General features: G+C 52.7%; 1 protein-coding gene across 1 annotated transcript in view; it reads left to right on the forward strand.

The window, feature by feature from the left end:
* UNC13A (unc-13 homolog A) overlaps nt 1-14,157 on the forward strand; it is a 66,333-nt gene that overhangs the window by 42,150 nt on the left and 10,026 nt on the right. The window contains exons 26-41 of the mRNA XM_033401474.2: nt 438-571; nt 1,675-1,760; nt 1,954-2,080; nt 2,739-2,835; nt 3,211-3,354; nt 4,241-4,324; nt 4,906-4,983; nt 5,239-5,327; nt 5,769-5,921; nt 6,915-7,038; nt 8,106-8,111; nt 9,650-9,688; nt 10,825-10,854; nt 12,241-12,297; nt 12,679-12,759; nt 13,660-13,807. Coding sequence (XP_033257365.2) covers nt 438-571; nt 1,675-1,760; nt 1,954-2,080; nt 2,739-2,835; nt 3,211-3,354; nt 4,241-4,324; nt 4,906-4,983; nt 5,239-5,327; nt 5,769-5,921; nt 6,915-7,038; nt 8,106-8,111; nt 9,650-9,688; nt 10,825-10,854; nt 12,241-12,297; nt 12,679-12,759; nt 13,660-13,807 — 1,477 coding nt within the window. The remainder of the gene's footprint in view (nt 1-437; nt 572-1,674; nt 1,761-1,953; nt 2,081-2,738; nt 2,836-3,210; nt 3,355-4,240; nt 4,325-4,905; nt 4,984-5,238; nt 5,328-5,768; nt 5,922-6,914; nt 7,039-8,105; nt 8,112-9,649; nt 9,689-10,824; nt 10,855-12,240; nt 12,298-12,678; nt 12,760-13,659; nt 13,808-14,157) is intronic.

A 14,157-nucleotide genomic window follows, 5' to 3' on the forward strand; every position in this document is an offset into this window, starting at 1 on the left:
ACAAGTTGATTAGGTTCAATCCAATTGGGTTCATTTGAGTTTAATTCAATCCAGTTAAGTTTAATTCCACTAATTCAGTGTAATTGGCCCAGTTCCACTGAATTAACCCTGAAAACTGCCATCTGTTAAGCTAAGTGGTCCCGATTTGCATTCATTTCAGTTCTGTTTGGTTTAGCGGGCTTGAGTTTGTTCAACTAAATTCAGTTCCATTCAGTTTTATGAGTTGAGCCTAATTAAGCTTCGTTGAGCTGTGTGGACATGAGCTCTGTTGGGGCCAGTTTATGTGAGTTTAGTTCCTTTTCACGCAGACCTCACACCTGAAACTTACATATGTCAATGGGGCCCTTCCTCACTAACCTCCTGGCCCTCGGTAATGAAATGTCTGAGCTCCCCACCCCTGGATCCTTTGTGGCCAACGTCCCCACTGTTCTTTCCAGGCCAAGAAGGGGGAAGTTCCCCCAGAGGAGCAGGGCCCCAGCATCAAGAACCTCGACTTCTGGTCCAAGTTGATCACTCTCATAGTGTCCATCATTGAGGAAGACAAGAATTCCTACACTCCCTGCCTCAACCAGTGAGTTCTGTGTCTGTGCGGTTAATTATCTGGAGGTCGTCGTGAATGTGTGTCACAGTTTTGTGTCTTGTGTGTAAAGGCAATCGTATCTAATTACATATGAAACGTTGTGTATGTGGGGGCAGTTGTGGGTGTGGTTGTGCATGGATGAAATATGGCATAATTGGCAAACAAACAAAACTGTGTGCATGTACACAGTCACTGGTCTAATCAGACAGATATTCTGTATGTGTTGATTTGTGTAACTGTGCACATATGTATGTAATTTTATATGTGTCTGTAGGTTCGTAAATAACAATAGATCGTGTTGTTCAAGTATTTACTGTGTTAGATACTCTACTAAATGTTTTGCATGTACATCACGCTATCTCTTACATGTGTGTATATAATTTTGTGTATAGTTGTGGTTTATGGATTTAATCGTTATTTGTGTACAATTGTGGAATGTACTTTAATGTGCAATGTGTGTATTGTGTGAATGTGTGCACAGTTTTGGTTTGTGGCTTTACATGTCTGTAGAATTTTCGCCTGTGTTAGCCGAATGAGCTATTGTGTTTTACTGCTCCCTGAGGTGAGCGCTAGAAAGGCTCCTGTCTCTGGGGTGCCAGCATCTCTTGGTTACTTAGATATCGAGTTAAGATGAGGGATTTTGGATGGATGGACCAAATGATGGATGGATGAATGGAGATGTATGGATGAATAGATGGATGGATGGATGGACAGGTGGATGAATGGATGGATGGATGAATAAGTGGATGGATGGATGGATAGATCGGAGGAAGGATGGGTGGGTGGATAAAGGAATGAATGCAGGGATGGATGGAGAGATGGAAAGATGGGTGAATAGACAGATGGGTGGGTGAATGGATAGGTAGATGGATGCATGAATGGGTTAATGAGTGAATGGAGGGATGGGTAGGTGGAGGCTCAGAGAGAAGCAGGGCCCCAGTGCAGAGTCACTCAGCAAGTCAGTAGCTATGAATGAACTTGAATCCAGATCCCTTGTCTGTCCCGCACTACCCTCTGGGGCTGGGAAGGCCAAAGCATCCTGTACCATCTGGCTTCTGTCTGCCAAGGTTTCATACTTTCATGACCTTCACCAGGTTTCCCCAGGAATTGAACGTGGGTAAAATCAGCGCTGAAGTGATGTGGAATCTGTTTGCCCAGGATATGAAGTACGCAATGGAGGGTGAGTCCTCCCACCCCTGTATCTCCCAGCCTGGCTACAGCAGGTAGCTCTGCCTCAGTGTCCCCTCTAAGGCTGTGAGTGCCCTGGACCCTCATACCTGAGGTCAGACATCAGTGATGGCCAGAGTGGGCACTACCAAGACAGAGAGTGGCAGACCCTCCCGGCTAAGCTGCCCCCTTGCTTCCCCCACCAGAGCACGATAAGCATCGCCTATGCAAGAGTGCTGATTACATGAACCTCCACTTCAAGGTCAAATGGCTCTACAATGAGTATGTGACAGAGCTTCCTGCCTTTAAGGACCGAGTACCTGAGTATCCTGCGTAAGTCCTGTGCCCTGAACCCAAGCCAGAACTGTAGCGCTGACAGCTAGACTGAGGTCCAGGGTGGGAGGGTTGACCTCCTCAGAGTTCCCTGGGCATCAGGGGCACAGGTGGGGTACAAACCCAGTGTTCTCCATTCTCAGCCATTGGACTATGGACAGTTAATGATCACATGTATCAGGAACCGTGCTGAGCAGTCCCACTTGTCTTTTCTCATTTAATCCTTTCACCAATTCTACGAGATGGGAGTGTTGTCATTCCCACTTTGTGGATCAGGAAACAGAGGATAAAATGCCGAAGGATTTGCCCAAGGTGATGTCTAATTCGTGACGGAGCCGGGATTCGAACTCGGGATGTCTGACTCTTGGGCTTCGTTGGAGAGTGGGATGACGATCACCACTGACCAAGGGCCTACTGTGTGCTGTATCAGGACCTCAGAGAATAAACCCACTCGCCCAGGGGCAGTTTATCAACCAGGATTTCCACATGTCTGGGCCTTGCTCTGACAATAGTCACATCCTTCATTTCAAGGATGAAACAGCCAAGGCCTCGTGCAGGAGGGGAGCTGGGGAGCGGCCACCCAGGCCATAGCGTGATCTTGAGCAGAGGGTTTGGGGAACAGGAGACGGCAAGGCCACATCCCTTCTCTCCATTCCAGGTGGTTTGAGCCCTTCGTCATCCAGTGGCTGGACGAGAATGAGGAAGTGTCCCGGGATTTCTTGCACGGAGCCCTGGAGCGAGACAAGAAGGACGGGGTAAGAAAACTGATCCACCACCAAGGTCCCAGTCTGCTCACAGCGGCCTCACTACTTCTGGGGTCCATTGGGATCCAATCTGGGGGCAAAAAATGCCCTTGGAATGAGGCCAGTCTCTGAAAGGTGCCAGCCATGTTTGTCTTGTTCACAGTGTTGACGGTCTTTTGTTCATCCAACAAACGAATGATGGTTTATCAAGCCCGACCCCTGCTGTGTACACCTCTAAGTCTTGGCTCTAAGGTCACCTTGGACACTGTCCATCCCATTATCATCCCAGGGCATTCTGGATCTCTCTGTGGAGAGCAAGAGGGTTGGGCTCTGGGAACTGTCTGGCTCTGACCTCTCTCCTCCCTCCTGTCCTCCCTCCCAATGCAGTTCCAACAGACTTCAGAGCATGCCCTGTTCTCTTGCTCCGTGGTGGATGTCTTCTCCCAGCTCAATCAGAGCTTTGAGATCATCAAGAAACTTGAGTGTCCTGACCCCCAGATCGTGGGTCACTACATGAGGCGCTTTGCCAAGGTTCGGGATTGTGGATGGGGTCCAGGTGGGGGATGGAATAGGGTCAAAGTTGGGGTTGGAGTTGAGGTTAGGATTGAGGTCAGAGTCAGGGTTGATACTGAGGTTGGGACTGAGGTCAAGGTTGGGGTTGGTGCTATCACTGGTATTAAGGTAGGGGTTGAGGTCAGTGTTGGAGTTGGTCATGCCATAGTGATTGGAATTGTGGTTGAAGTTTGAGGTTGGGATTTGAGGTTGAGGTTTGGGTTGAGGATAGGGCTGGTGATATCATTGGGATTGGAGTTGAAGTTGGGATCAGGGTTTGGGCTGAGGTTGAGTTTGAGGTTGGGATTGAGGTCAGGGTTGTGTTTAAAGCTGGAGTTGAATTTGGAGCTGGGGTCAGGCTTAGAGATGGGGTTGAGGTTGGGGTTAGTTTTAGGGTTACTATTAGGACTGAGATTCAATTGGGCATTGAGGTTGGAGTGAATGTTAGGATTTATGGAGAATGTGGGTGGGTGTTGGGGCGAGTTTGAAGGTTGGGACCATTGGCCTGGGATTGAGGTTCAGATGGGTTGACTTTAACCTGGGGTGAAGTTGAGGATTGCAGATAGGAATTGGGATTCCATTTGGGACTGAGTTATGCTTGTGTTTGGGGCTGGGTTAATGTGATTGTTGGTTGCTCTTGAACCCAGCTTAAAAAAGAGCTGGGTCTATGTAAAATAATCATCTTCATCTGGTGGTGTCTCCCGTTGGCCATGATGGTCATCCTGAGTGGAGAATTCACCCAGCCCCAGTGGTCCATCTTAGGTGCTAGTAGGAGTTTGGGTTCATCCCTGATCTCACTAGTGGCTCTTGATGGGCCCATCCAAGCCCAGCCCCTTGTCTCACCCACCCTCTCTGTCCCCCCCAGACCATCAGTAATGTGCTCCTCCAGTATGCGGACATCATCTCCAAGGACTTCGCCTCCTACTGCTCCAAGGAGAAGGAGAAAGTGGTGACCTGCGGGGATCCCTGTCCTGTTTCCTCCTAACCCCATTCCATACCCCCAGAGGTCCATCCTTCCCTGGGCTCTGATACCTGTGTCTGCATGTGTGTCCAACTGTGTGTGTCTTTGTGTCAGACTATGTGAGTCTGGGGGTATCTGGAGGCGAGGGGATGTGCCTTCATGTCATTGTCTGGTTGTTGTGAATGAAGCCTTCAGGGTGTATGCTTCGGGGTGTAAGCTCAAAACTTTGAGCTTACAAAGTTTTGAGCCCATGTAGAAGAATACTGGTATGTGACAAGAACTCCCCTTCCTGCTACTCCCAGAGGTCCAGCCCCTCTCCTGGACCCACCAGGTTCAGCCCACCCAGGGGGAGTCCTCCTTCCCCCTGTTGGTCCCCAGAGACACCCCCACCCAACACTCCCAGAAATCTGATCCCAAATGCTGTCTTCCATTCTCAGATGACCCTATGGGACCCCAGCTTCCTCCAGACCCAGACCCTGTAACCATCTGAGGTCCCTGGCCACGTGGGGGAGGGGAGGCTCTGGGGAGAGGTCCTGAGCACTGACTCCCTGTTCTGTCCCCATCCCTAGCCCTGCATCCTCATGAACAACACTCAGCAGCTGCGAGTTCAGCTAGAGAAGATGTTCGAAGCCATGGGAGGAAAGGAGGTGAGGCAGGGCCCCCGTGGGGTCATCATCATCCCCGTGGCCCTGCAGGCCCCAGAGCTTGTACCTGATGAATTCCACTTCAGCTACTCCGTCAGACCCAAACAAGCGGCTTAACTGTCTGGGCCTCAGTTTCCTCTCCAGCCCCTTGGGATCCCTTTCCCTGGATTGGATCCCTTTCCCTGGGTTGGATGGGAAAATGCCCCATCCGTGTGGATGCGCTAGAAACCTGACCTGATGTCCCTTCTCCCTCCTCAGCTGGATGCTGAGGCCAGTGACATCTTGAAGGAGCTACAGGTGAAACTCAACAACGTCTTAGATGAGCTCAGCCGGGTGTTTGCTACCAGGTGGGGGCATCTCCAGGGCTGGGAGCAGAAGGGAGGGGACAGCTCTCAGACCTCTGAGCCTGCGGCATCTGGAGACTCAGCAGATGTAGTGGCGAAGATCTCAGGCTAGGAGTTAGATGAAGTTGAATTCAATGCGGGCTTCACTGCTTACTAGCTGTGTGGCCTTGGGTGAGTTGCTTAACCTCTCTGAATCTTAGTTTACCCATCTGTAAAGTGGAGATGATGATAACAATAGTGCCTGAGTAGGACCGTGTGATGAAATAAACAACACAGGTAAATATCTTAGTCTGATGTCCATTTCTGCTATTAAATCCCGCCCTGGCTGTTATATGCCGTGGCTCCCCGACGCTGGTGATAAAAGGTCCACAGATCAGCCTCATCCTGCCTTTCTTCCAGAGGCCAGGAGAGTCTGATCTGAGCTCCTCCTCTCTGTGTTCCCAGCTTCCAGCCACACATTGAAGATTGTGTCAAGCAAATGGGTGACATCCTTAGCCAGGTGAAAGGCACAGGCAATGTGCCAGCCAGTGCCTGCAGCAGTGTGGCCCAGGATGCCGACAATGTACTGCAACCCATCATGGACCTGCTGGACAGCAAGTGAGCCAGGCTAGGTGGACTGAGTCCACCAGGGAGGGCTCCGGGGTCGGGCCTCAGAAACGGGGGCTGGCATGGAAAGGACACTCAGGGCATGTTTGCTGGGTGGTGGTTGAATGGTTTGGACGGGTGGGTGAGTGGAGGCATGAAGGGGTGGAAAAATGGGTGGGTTAATGATTGGAAGGATTGGTGGGTAAGTATTTGTATGGGTGAATGGATGGTAAATGACATGAGGGATGGGTGGGCAGATGGATGTGTAGATTAAAAGATAAATGCTTAGAAACCTAGATGGAGGGTATATGGGTAAAAGAATGGTTGGATAGATGAATGGATGGATGGAGAGTTGGGTAAATATTTGGATGGATGAATAACTATTTGGAGGATGGGTGGATGGGTGTCTGGGTGTGAGGATGGAAGAAAGGAAAGAAGGAAGGTAGGGAAAAGTGATGGAGGAAGAATTAAAGAAGGTTTCCGGAAGGATGGTTTGGTGGATGGGTGGGTCAGTTGTCGGAAGGATCATGGTGGATTGCCCTCTCTCAATCCCACACAGTCAATCATGAACTCTTTGTTGCTTTCCCTCTCATTCCCTTCCTCTCCCTTCTGAGCGTGGCCTCAGCCCCCTCATAGTCCCTGGTCTCCAAGCTTCCTATTCCAGATCATCTCCCACTATGTTCTTTCAAACAGGAGAGTCTGGCTGTGTCTCTTCTCTCTTAAACACTCTCCCCACTGCCCTCATGCTAAGGCCCAGGCCTCCTTCCTAGACTTTGAGGCCCCTTCCAAGTCTAGCCCCTGCTCACCTGTCCAACCACCTTTCACTCTTCTCCCCATGCGTCATGCATCATAGCCCCATCAGACCACCCAGGGGTCCCTGTACAGGCTGTGCGCCCTCTTGCCTGCCCATGGAATGCCTTCCCACCTTGCCCATGTATTGAGGGGAAGGGGCTTCTCAGGTTAGGTCCATCTGGGCGCTCTCTCAGGCCTGTCCCTTGCCCCCAGCCTGACTCTCTTTGCCAAAATCTGTGAGAAGACGGTGCTGAAGCGGGTGCTGAAGGAGTTATGGAAGCTGGTCATGAACACCATGGAGAAGACCATCGTCCTGCCACCCCTCACTGACCAGACGGTGAGGCCCACAGGGGGCCAGAGGGGACACCTGGGCTTCCTCCTCTTTGGGAGCCCGGAGAGCTTGGCATCAAAGGCATTGGGGGCTTAGAGGTCATCCAGGCACAAGGGCCATCTGAGGGTATAGAAGCCACTGGAGGTCAGTGGGGCCATTCAAAATTCAGAGAGGTCACACATGGGTCAAAAGTCATCAAAGAGGTCATTTAAAGGGCAAGTAAAGAGATGTCTAGGGGACACAGGGGTCACATGTGGGTCACGAGATTATTCAAAGGTCAGAGATCACCCAGAAAACAGAGAGGTCAGCTTGGGGATCAAGGCCATCCGTGGGTTACAGAGGTTATAGGGGCCAGTGGGTTCATCAGGGGGCTTTGGAGGTCAATCAAGAGACAAGGAGAGGAGATACCCAGATTTCAAAGATCAGAGACCAATAGAACAGAGAGCTCCAGGAGGTCAACCAGAGGTTATAGAGAGCACCCAAGTTCGTAGAGGTCAAGCAGAGGTCAGTGGTCATCCAGAGACCAGGACCGTGCCTCTGGGACTCTTCTGGGAACAGCCCAGAGATGGTGATCTGCAGGGTTGGCGGGTGGGCGGGGGTGGGGTGGGGGGGTGGGGGATGGGGTGGGGGGGTGGGGTGGGGGGTGGGGGATGGGGGTGGGGGGTGGGGGATGGGGGTGGGGTGGGGGTGGGGTGGGAGGTGGGGGTGGGGGAGGGCGACATCTTCAGAGGGGTGTGGCTGGGCGTGGGTTCCAGCGGGGAGGTGTCAGTGGCCTGAGGACATTGATAGCATGCGGTTGATGGCACAACACATAATGGGAGGACATTCCTGGGTGGATGAGGGAGGCTTGGGGGAGGGGCGGCTGAGGGGGCCCGCCTAGAGGCAATGATGGTGGGGGAGGCTCCGGACCTCCCGCTGCCTGCCTGTCTCCTCTGGGCTGCTGGGCTGGGCTGGGGCACTGGGTCCGGGGTCCGTCCCTCGGTGCCTTCTCCGCCCCTTCCCTGGCCTCCCTGGAGACTCATGGTGACTTATTCCCCCCTCCCCCACCGCCCTACCCCCATCACGGCTGACAGATGATCGTAAGTAGAGGCCCTTCTGTCCGTCTGTCTGTCCATCCGCTCTGTGTCTGGACTCGGCCCACCGCGTGGCTGCACCCCCCCCACCCAACGCCCCCTCCTCACCCACTGGCCCCCCATCCACTGTCCCACCTCCCGCCTAGATGTGCCTGTGTCTGTCTGGGGCGGAGCATGGGGAGGGGCAGGGCCGGGAGGGAGGGAGGCCACGCCCACCCCCAATTATAAGTACGAAGGAGGGGCCTCCCTCCTCCCAAAACCTCGGCCCAGCACCTTCACATCTGCCCACATCTTTTAGTTAGAATTCGCCCTTACTCCCATGCTCAGACACCACCAGGATATCTGGGTCCCCGAAACTAGAAGGAAGTTCAAAGTCAACGGAGCTCCTCTGACCTCTCTTTTCAGCTCTGAACTGTTAGTAGCCACCCAAAATACAGGTCCTCACCACCCCGGTCTGTATAGCTGATCAGTCCAGACCCCACCACCAGCCCTGCTCACCCCACTTCCACCACACATACTAACATACAAGAATCCCAGACACACACCCAGGCACCCAGGTGGGGGACGATGTTGTGACTCCTTGGCGTCAGGCAGACTTGGCATCAAATCTCAGCCCAGCCATTCTCTCTGTGACCTTGGGAAGTCACTTCACCTCCCAACCTCCATTTCCTTGTCTGGAAAAAGAGGTTAATTGTAGCAGCTCTCTGAGTGTTGTGAGAACCAAATAGGATGATGCGTTAAAGTGCTCGACTCAGTGACAGACTGAGGCAGTGCTCACTACATTAGAGCTAATGTTATTGGTGGTGGTGGTAGTATGTAGACACACAGTAGGGCAGAGATCAGTTAAAACCACTTTAGAGTCCTCTTTTGTAGGCAAGACAAGGCTGTTACAAGATTTCACCTTGTCAAAAGTTCGCTAGTGCTCATCTCACTTCTTGGGGCTGCAGTGTGGGTCTTTGGCTGTAACTACATGGTGGCAGCGTACCCAACTACAGACAATGCATTTGTGGGTAAAGAGCTAAGGGAATTCACATTTATTGAGGATTTCCTGTATTCCAGACCTCATAGCTGTTGTTTCAGCTCACCTTCATGACAACCCTTTGAGTAGGATGGATGTTATTATTCCCATTTTACAGATGAGGAAAGCTGAGGCTCAGAGAGTCACTTGCTCAAAGCCACATAGTAAATATATGCCAGAATCAGGATTCAAATTCAGGTCTGTCTGAATATGGAGACTATTTGCTTTCCTGTTGACTCAAGAACCAAGAGCCTCAAATATACAGTAAATGTAAATGGATTATATTTTGGCAGCAACTTCTCTCTCTCTCTCTCTCGGGCTCTTTCTCTTTCCTGTCTGACTCTCTTGCCCTTTTTAAGAGTCAGTCATTAAGGCACACACACAATCCCCCCGGCAACCCTTTTACCAGCGCTCTGTGCCGTGCAGATGCCCTTTACTTCCTGTCCCCGTGAGTATGTGTTGTTACTCTGGATTCCCATCCCACACAGCTTGCTAGGTTGATCACCTTGTGACATTGTCTCTGCAGGGCAACCTCTTGAGAAAACATGGCAAGGGATTAGAAAAGGTAATGAGGGCCTCGTCTGCACTGAGGTCCCAAGCTCTGGTGTCTGGGTGTGTGTGTGTGTATGTGTGTGTCCATTTGCATGGGCAGAAAGGCCAGCTGGGGGTCATGGGTAGGAGGAGGGTGTCCTAACGAAGTCCCACAAAACCAGAAGTCAGAGACAAAGTGATTCCCCAGGGACGTGGCTTAGCGTGTGTGCGCGTGTTTGTGCGCAAACAGCTCCTGCCCTCTCACGACAATACCCAAAGGGCTTATCCCAGCCCTGGGCTCAGCTGAAATTCTGTGGCTTCAAGAAGGGCCCAGACACTGGACAACTGCCCTGGACTGAGACATGTTTTGTTTTGTTTTGTTTATTCTAATGGGTGTTTGTTATAAGGAGATAGGAGCTGTGGCAACACGTGAACAGTTGCCCTTGCTGTGCAGTCATACAGGAGCTATCATGCCTGTGTGAGCACAAGTGGGGTCGCCACTTCATGAACATGGGTTGTAGGGCTTCCCAACTCATTCATCCAGCCCTTTGGGGAACACATGCAGTATGTCAGGCACCATATACATGTATGTACATCCCTGGGGGGGTGGAGAGTGCATGGGTTTATGTGTGTAATTGTGCACATGCGTGCAAGTGTTTAGTAGTACACGTGTGTACTTTAGCTTGTGAATTCTGCACGTGTGTGTCTTCGTATGTTGATCTGGGGGTTTGTGTGTGCATAAACTTTCTGCACACCCATGGATGTGCCTGGGTGTGTGTCTGTGTGTTGAGTGATCTGGTGATACCCGTTAGTATGCTTCTTTTAGAGTCAGGCCTGCTGGGGTAAGGTCTTGGGAGTTGGGGGAGGAGAGACTCTGAGCCTTCTCTTCTTTCCCCTCCCCAAGGCACCCCATCTTGGGGCAGGCTGACTGTGGGATTGGACACCTGTCCCCAGGTGATGGGCTGATTCTAGCCTCCTGACAGTCCAGAGTCTGGCCCCAGGTCCCCACCAGAGGACAAGGGAAGGTGCCTAGCTGGGGAGGGGTTCCAGCATTAGCCCCAGAACCTGGGAGGGAGCTCGTGGGCTGTGCTTTGAGGGGGCAGGGAAGTCCCACTGAGTATCCTCTCAGCAGCCACCCGAACTCTGACCTTCGCCTGATTCTCTCCACAGGGCAGGGCGAAAGTGCCAAGCCACTCAGATGTAAGACCAGCCTCTCCCTGTCTGTCTGGCTCCCACCCCACCCCCTACCTACCCACCACCCACCCCCTACCTTCTTCCACCTCTGTGATCCGTGCCATCCGGGGGTGTACCGTGACCCTGTCTGTTGGTCTCTTCTTCCTTTGTCTGTCTGGCTTGCTCGTGAGGGGTGGTGCGGGAAGGGTGGCAGGTGGGGAGGAGGGTGCTGCAGGGGAAACCAAGGTCCAGGCTGGGCTCCCGAGTAACTGTGCCTCGTGACAACCTTGGGGAATCACAGGCAAGGAATAAGAAGAGTAGCGACAGCCAGGACGCTAATAATAATACCAGTAGTGGCAGGGTGACCAGATCCCACTGGCCAGCTTGGAAAAGCATCAACGTGATTCCAAACATCCCAGCTGTAAATGGCCCTCCTCCCTGGCTAGCCCTGCCTAGGACCCCCAGACCACCCCAGGACCCAGTAATTCAGGACTCATAACTTCACCGTTACTCAGCTCCCACCACAGCTGTTATCCCCTAAGCTAGTGTAGGTGCCCCTATTAGCCAGGGGAGGAAACTGAGGCCCAGAAAGGGCCAAGGACATGCCTCAGGTCACCCAACATAGTGATGGAGGAGGCAGGACATGTAGCTTCCAGGCTACGACCCCGTCTCCCCTAACACTGCCCGTGACCTCGAAACCGAGTGATAAGAACTGTGAACACTGAACAAAGACACGATTAGTCCCAGCTAAGCTGGGATATGATTTCCCCCATCAAGATGGGAAAACTGGGGGTCAGAGAGGTTAAATGACTTGCCCAGGGCCACATAGCAGAGCTGGGATTTGAACCCATGCCCACCCGGTTCATCGGAGCCATAACCAGGATGTCATATTGCTGATGTCTGTTTTGGGGGCGGGGTACTGAGGTGTGTGTTAAGGGGGAGGATTCTTCCTTTAAAAGGTCAGATTAACAGGCCCCCCAGATTACTGGGGAAATTCTTCTACAGAGGGAATGGGCCCATGGTGGGTAGTGGTTTTCACTACACAGAGCCCACCCCATAGTTTGCTCAAGGCTCCAAGACTTGGGGCTGGCAAGCCCCACCCATACCCGCAAACACCATCACAGCCTGCTCTCTGTTTTCTTCTCTGTCCCCCAAACCTGGGGTCATGGTGGAGATGGCAGGATGGGTAGCACCCCACGGGACTGAGATTTCTGGAGACAAGGTCACCATCTCCTTCTCAGCACTTCCTGGGGGTCTCCAGACCTCTGTCCCCAGGACACAACCATTGCCCTGCCCAGAGCCTTTGGACAAGAACCAAGATGGCGTCCAGGGCTGGGGTGTCAGTGGCAGCTTGGGCACTGGGCAGAAGGACCCCCCCACCCTCACCGGGGTTATGTCTGTTGTTACCTACAGGGAACCCAGATGATCTTCAATGCAGCCAAGGAGCTGGGTCAGCTGTCTAAACTCAAGGTGAGGCCGGGGGTGGGGGCAGGGCATTGGGGTGGGAGGCTTCTTCGGGAAGAGGTCCCAGCATAGTGGCATGCTTTGCAGGCTCAAAGGACAGACACCCTACTCAGACGGGCTTAATCACAATGTATTTGCTCAGTGTATTGAAAAGAGGTGCAAGGTTCAGCTTCAGATACAGCTTGATCAAGAATACAAACAATTTATTTGGCAAATATTTATTGAGCACCTGCTGTGTGCCAGCCACATGCTAGGCACTGGGAACACAATGATGAAAAGACAGACCCACTATCCAACTCTTCAGAGTTTAGTAAGAATGAGACCCATAGGCAGATCCCCAAGGCAGAATTTGCTCTGCCCACGTGGACACTCTCTCCATCCATCCAGGACCACATGGTACGAGAAGAAGCCAAGAGCTTGACCCCGAAGCAGTGTGCAGTTGTTGAGCTGGCCCTGGACACTATCAAGGTGAGAGGCCACACCCCTGCCCATCCCAGATGGGGCAGGCAGAGGGTGTGGCTGGTGTGGACATGGACCTAGGCTCAAACCCACCTTAATTCATTCCATTTATAAACACTTCCTGATGACCCTTCTATGTCAGCTCCAGGCTGGCTGATGGCAGGGACTTGAGGAGCCCCAGGCTGGATGTCAGTTGGATGTAGACATCCCCAGCCTTGTGGGGTCAGGACAGGGTAGAAGAAAAGATGGGAGAGCCCAGGGAGGGGGCAGTAAGGGCTTTCTGGATTAGAAGGCATGTGGGAGGTGGTGGGGTTTGAGGACTGCATAGAAATTCACAAGGCAAAGCAACAGCATTCTAGGCAGGGAACCAGTCCATGCAAGAACATGGAGACATGAAAGGGGCCGTGGTCTCCATGAAATAAAAAGCGTGAAAACTACTCTGAAGGAAATGTTTTGTTGAAATGGAGAATTACAGCACAACAGGGTTGGCAACACATGTAGTTGGGGTGGTTAAGGAAAACTCCTTGAAACCTTAATCAAAGAAAGACAGGGAGCCAGCCGTGGCAAAATAAGGAGTGGGAGTGGGGCTGGGAGGGCCTTCATGCCAGTGAGCATAGTAAGTGCAAAGGCCCTGAGGCAGGTATGTTCTAGGGAAGACTTTTGGAAAGAAGGCTGGGAGGGGTGCAGGGCATGGGTGTTATTCTGAGGGGGCTGGGAGTCCACAGGCGTGTTTGGGGCAGGGGTGGAGGTGAGGGAATAGCAGGACCTGGGTGTTCTGAAGATCTGCCCTGTCGTGGCATACCACAGCAGAGGGCAGTGGAGTAGGGGAGGGAGAGTTGGGGCTGCCCAGCCCAATGCGTGGGTAGGGGGTCCCGCCAGCCTTACCTCTCTCCACCCTGTTCCCCACAGCAATACTTCCATGCGGGTGGCGTGGGCCTCAAGAAAACCTTCCTGGAGAAGAGTCCAGACCTGCAGTCCCTGCGCTACGCCCTGTCCCTCTACACGCAGGCCACCGACCTGCTCATCAAGACATTCGTGCAGACGCAGTCGGCCCAGGGTAAGGAGCCACTGGTTAACGCAATGACAATCCCCCGCCTGCAGGGGCAGCCGAGCCCCTCTGACTCACCTCCTCTGTGATGTCATGGGTCTGGGCCGAATTAACAGCTCCGGGGCGCACCTGAGCTCCATGGTGTCACCAGGCCAATGAGCAATCTACAGCTCGTAGGAACCTATGGCGTCATTGGGCCAGGAGGGGATGACCTCTCCGGGGAAAATCCATGACGTCATGGTGTCAGGATGTGATTGAAAGCTGTGGGGAGGGATCTCTGACGGCCAGGACTAGGGAGTGATTGACAGCTCCTAGGGGCGGGACCTCGACGCCCTGGTTCCAGGGAGTGGTTGACATCT

The sequence above is a fragment of the Orcinus orca genome, chromosome 3 (genome assembly GCF_937001465.1).
Source record: "Orcinus orca chromosome 3, mOrcOrc1.1, whole genome shotgun sequence".
Classification (NCBI taxonomy): Eukaryota; Metazoa; Chordata; class Mammalia; order Artiodactyla; family Delphinidae; genus Orcinus; species Orcinus orca.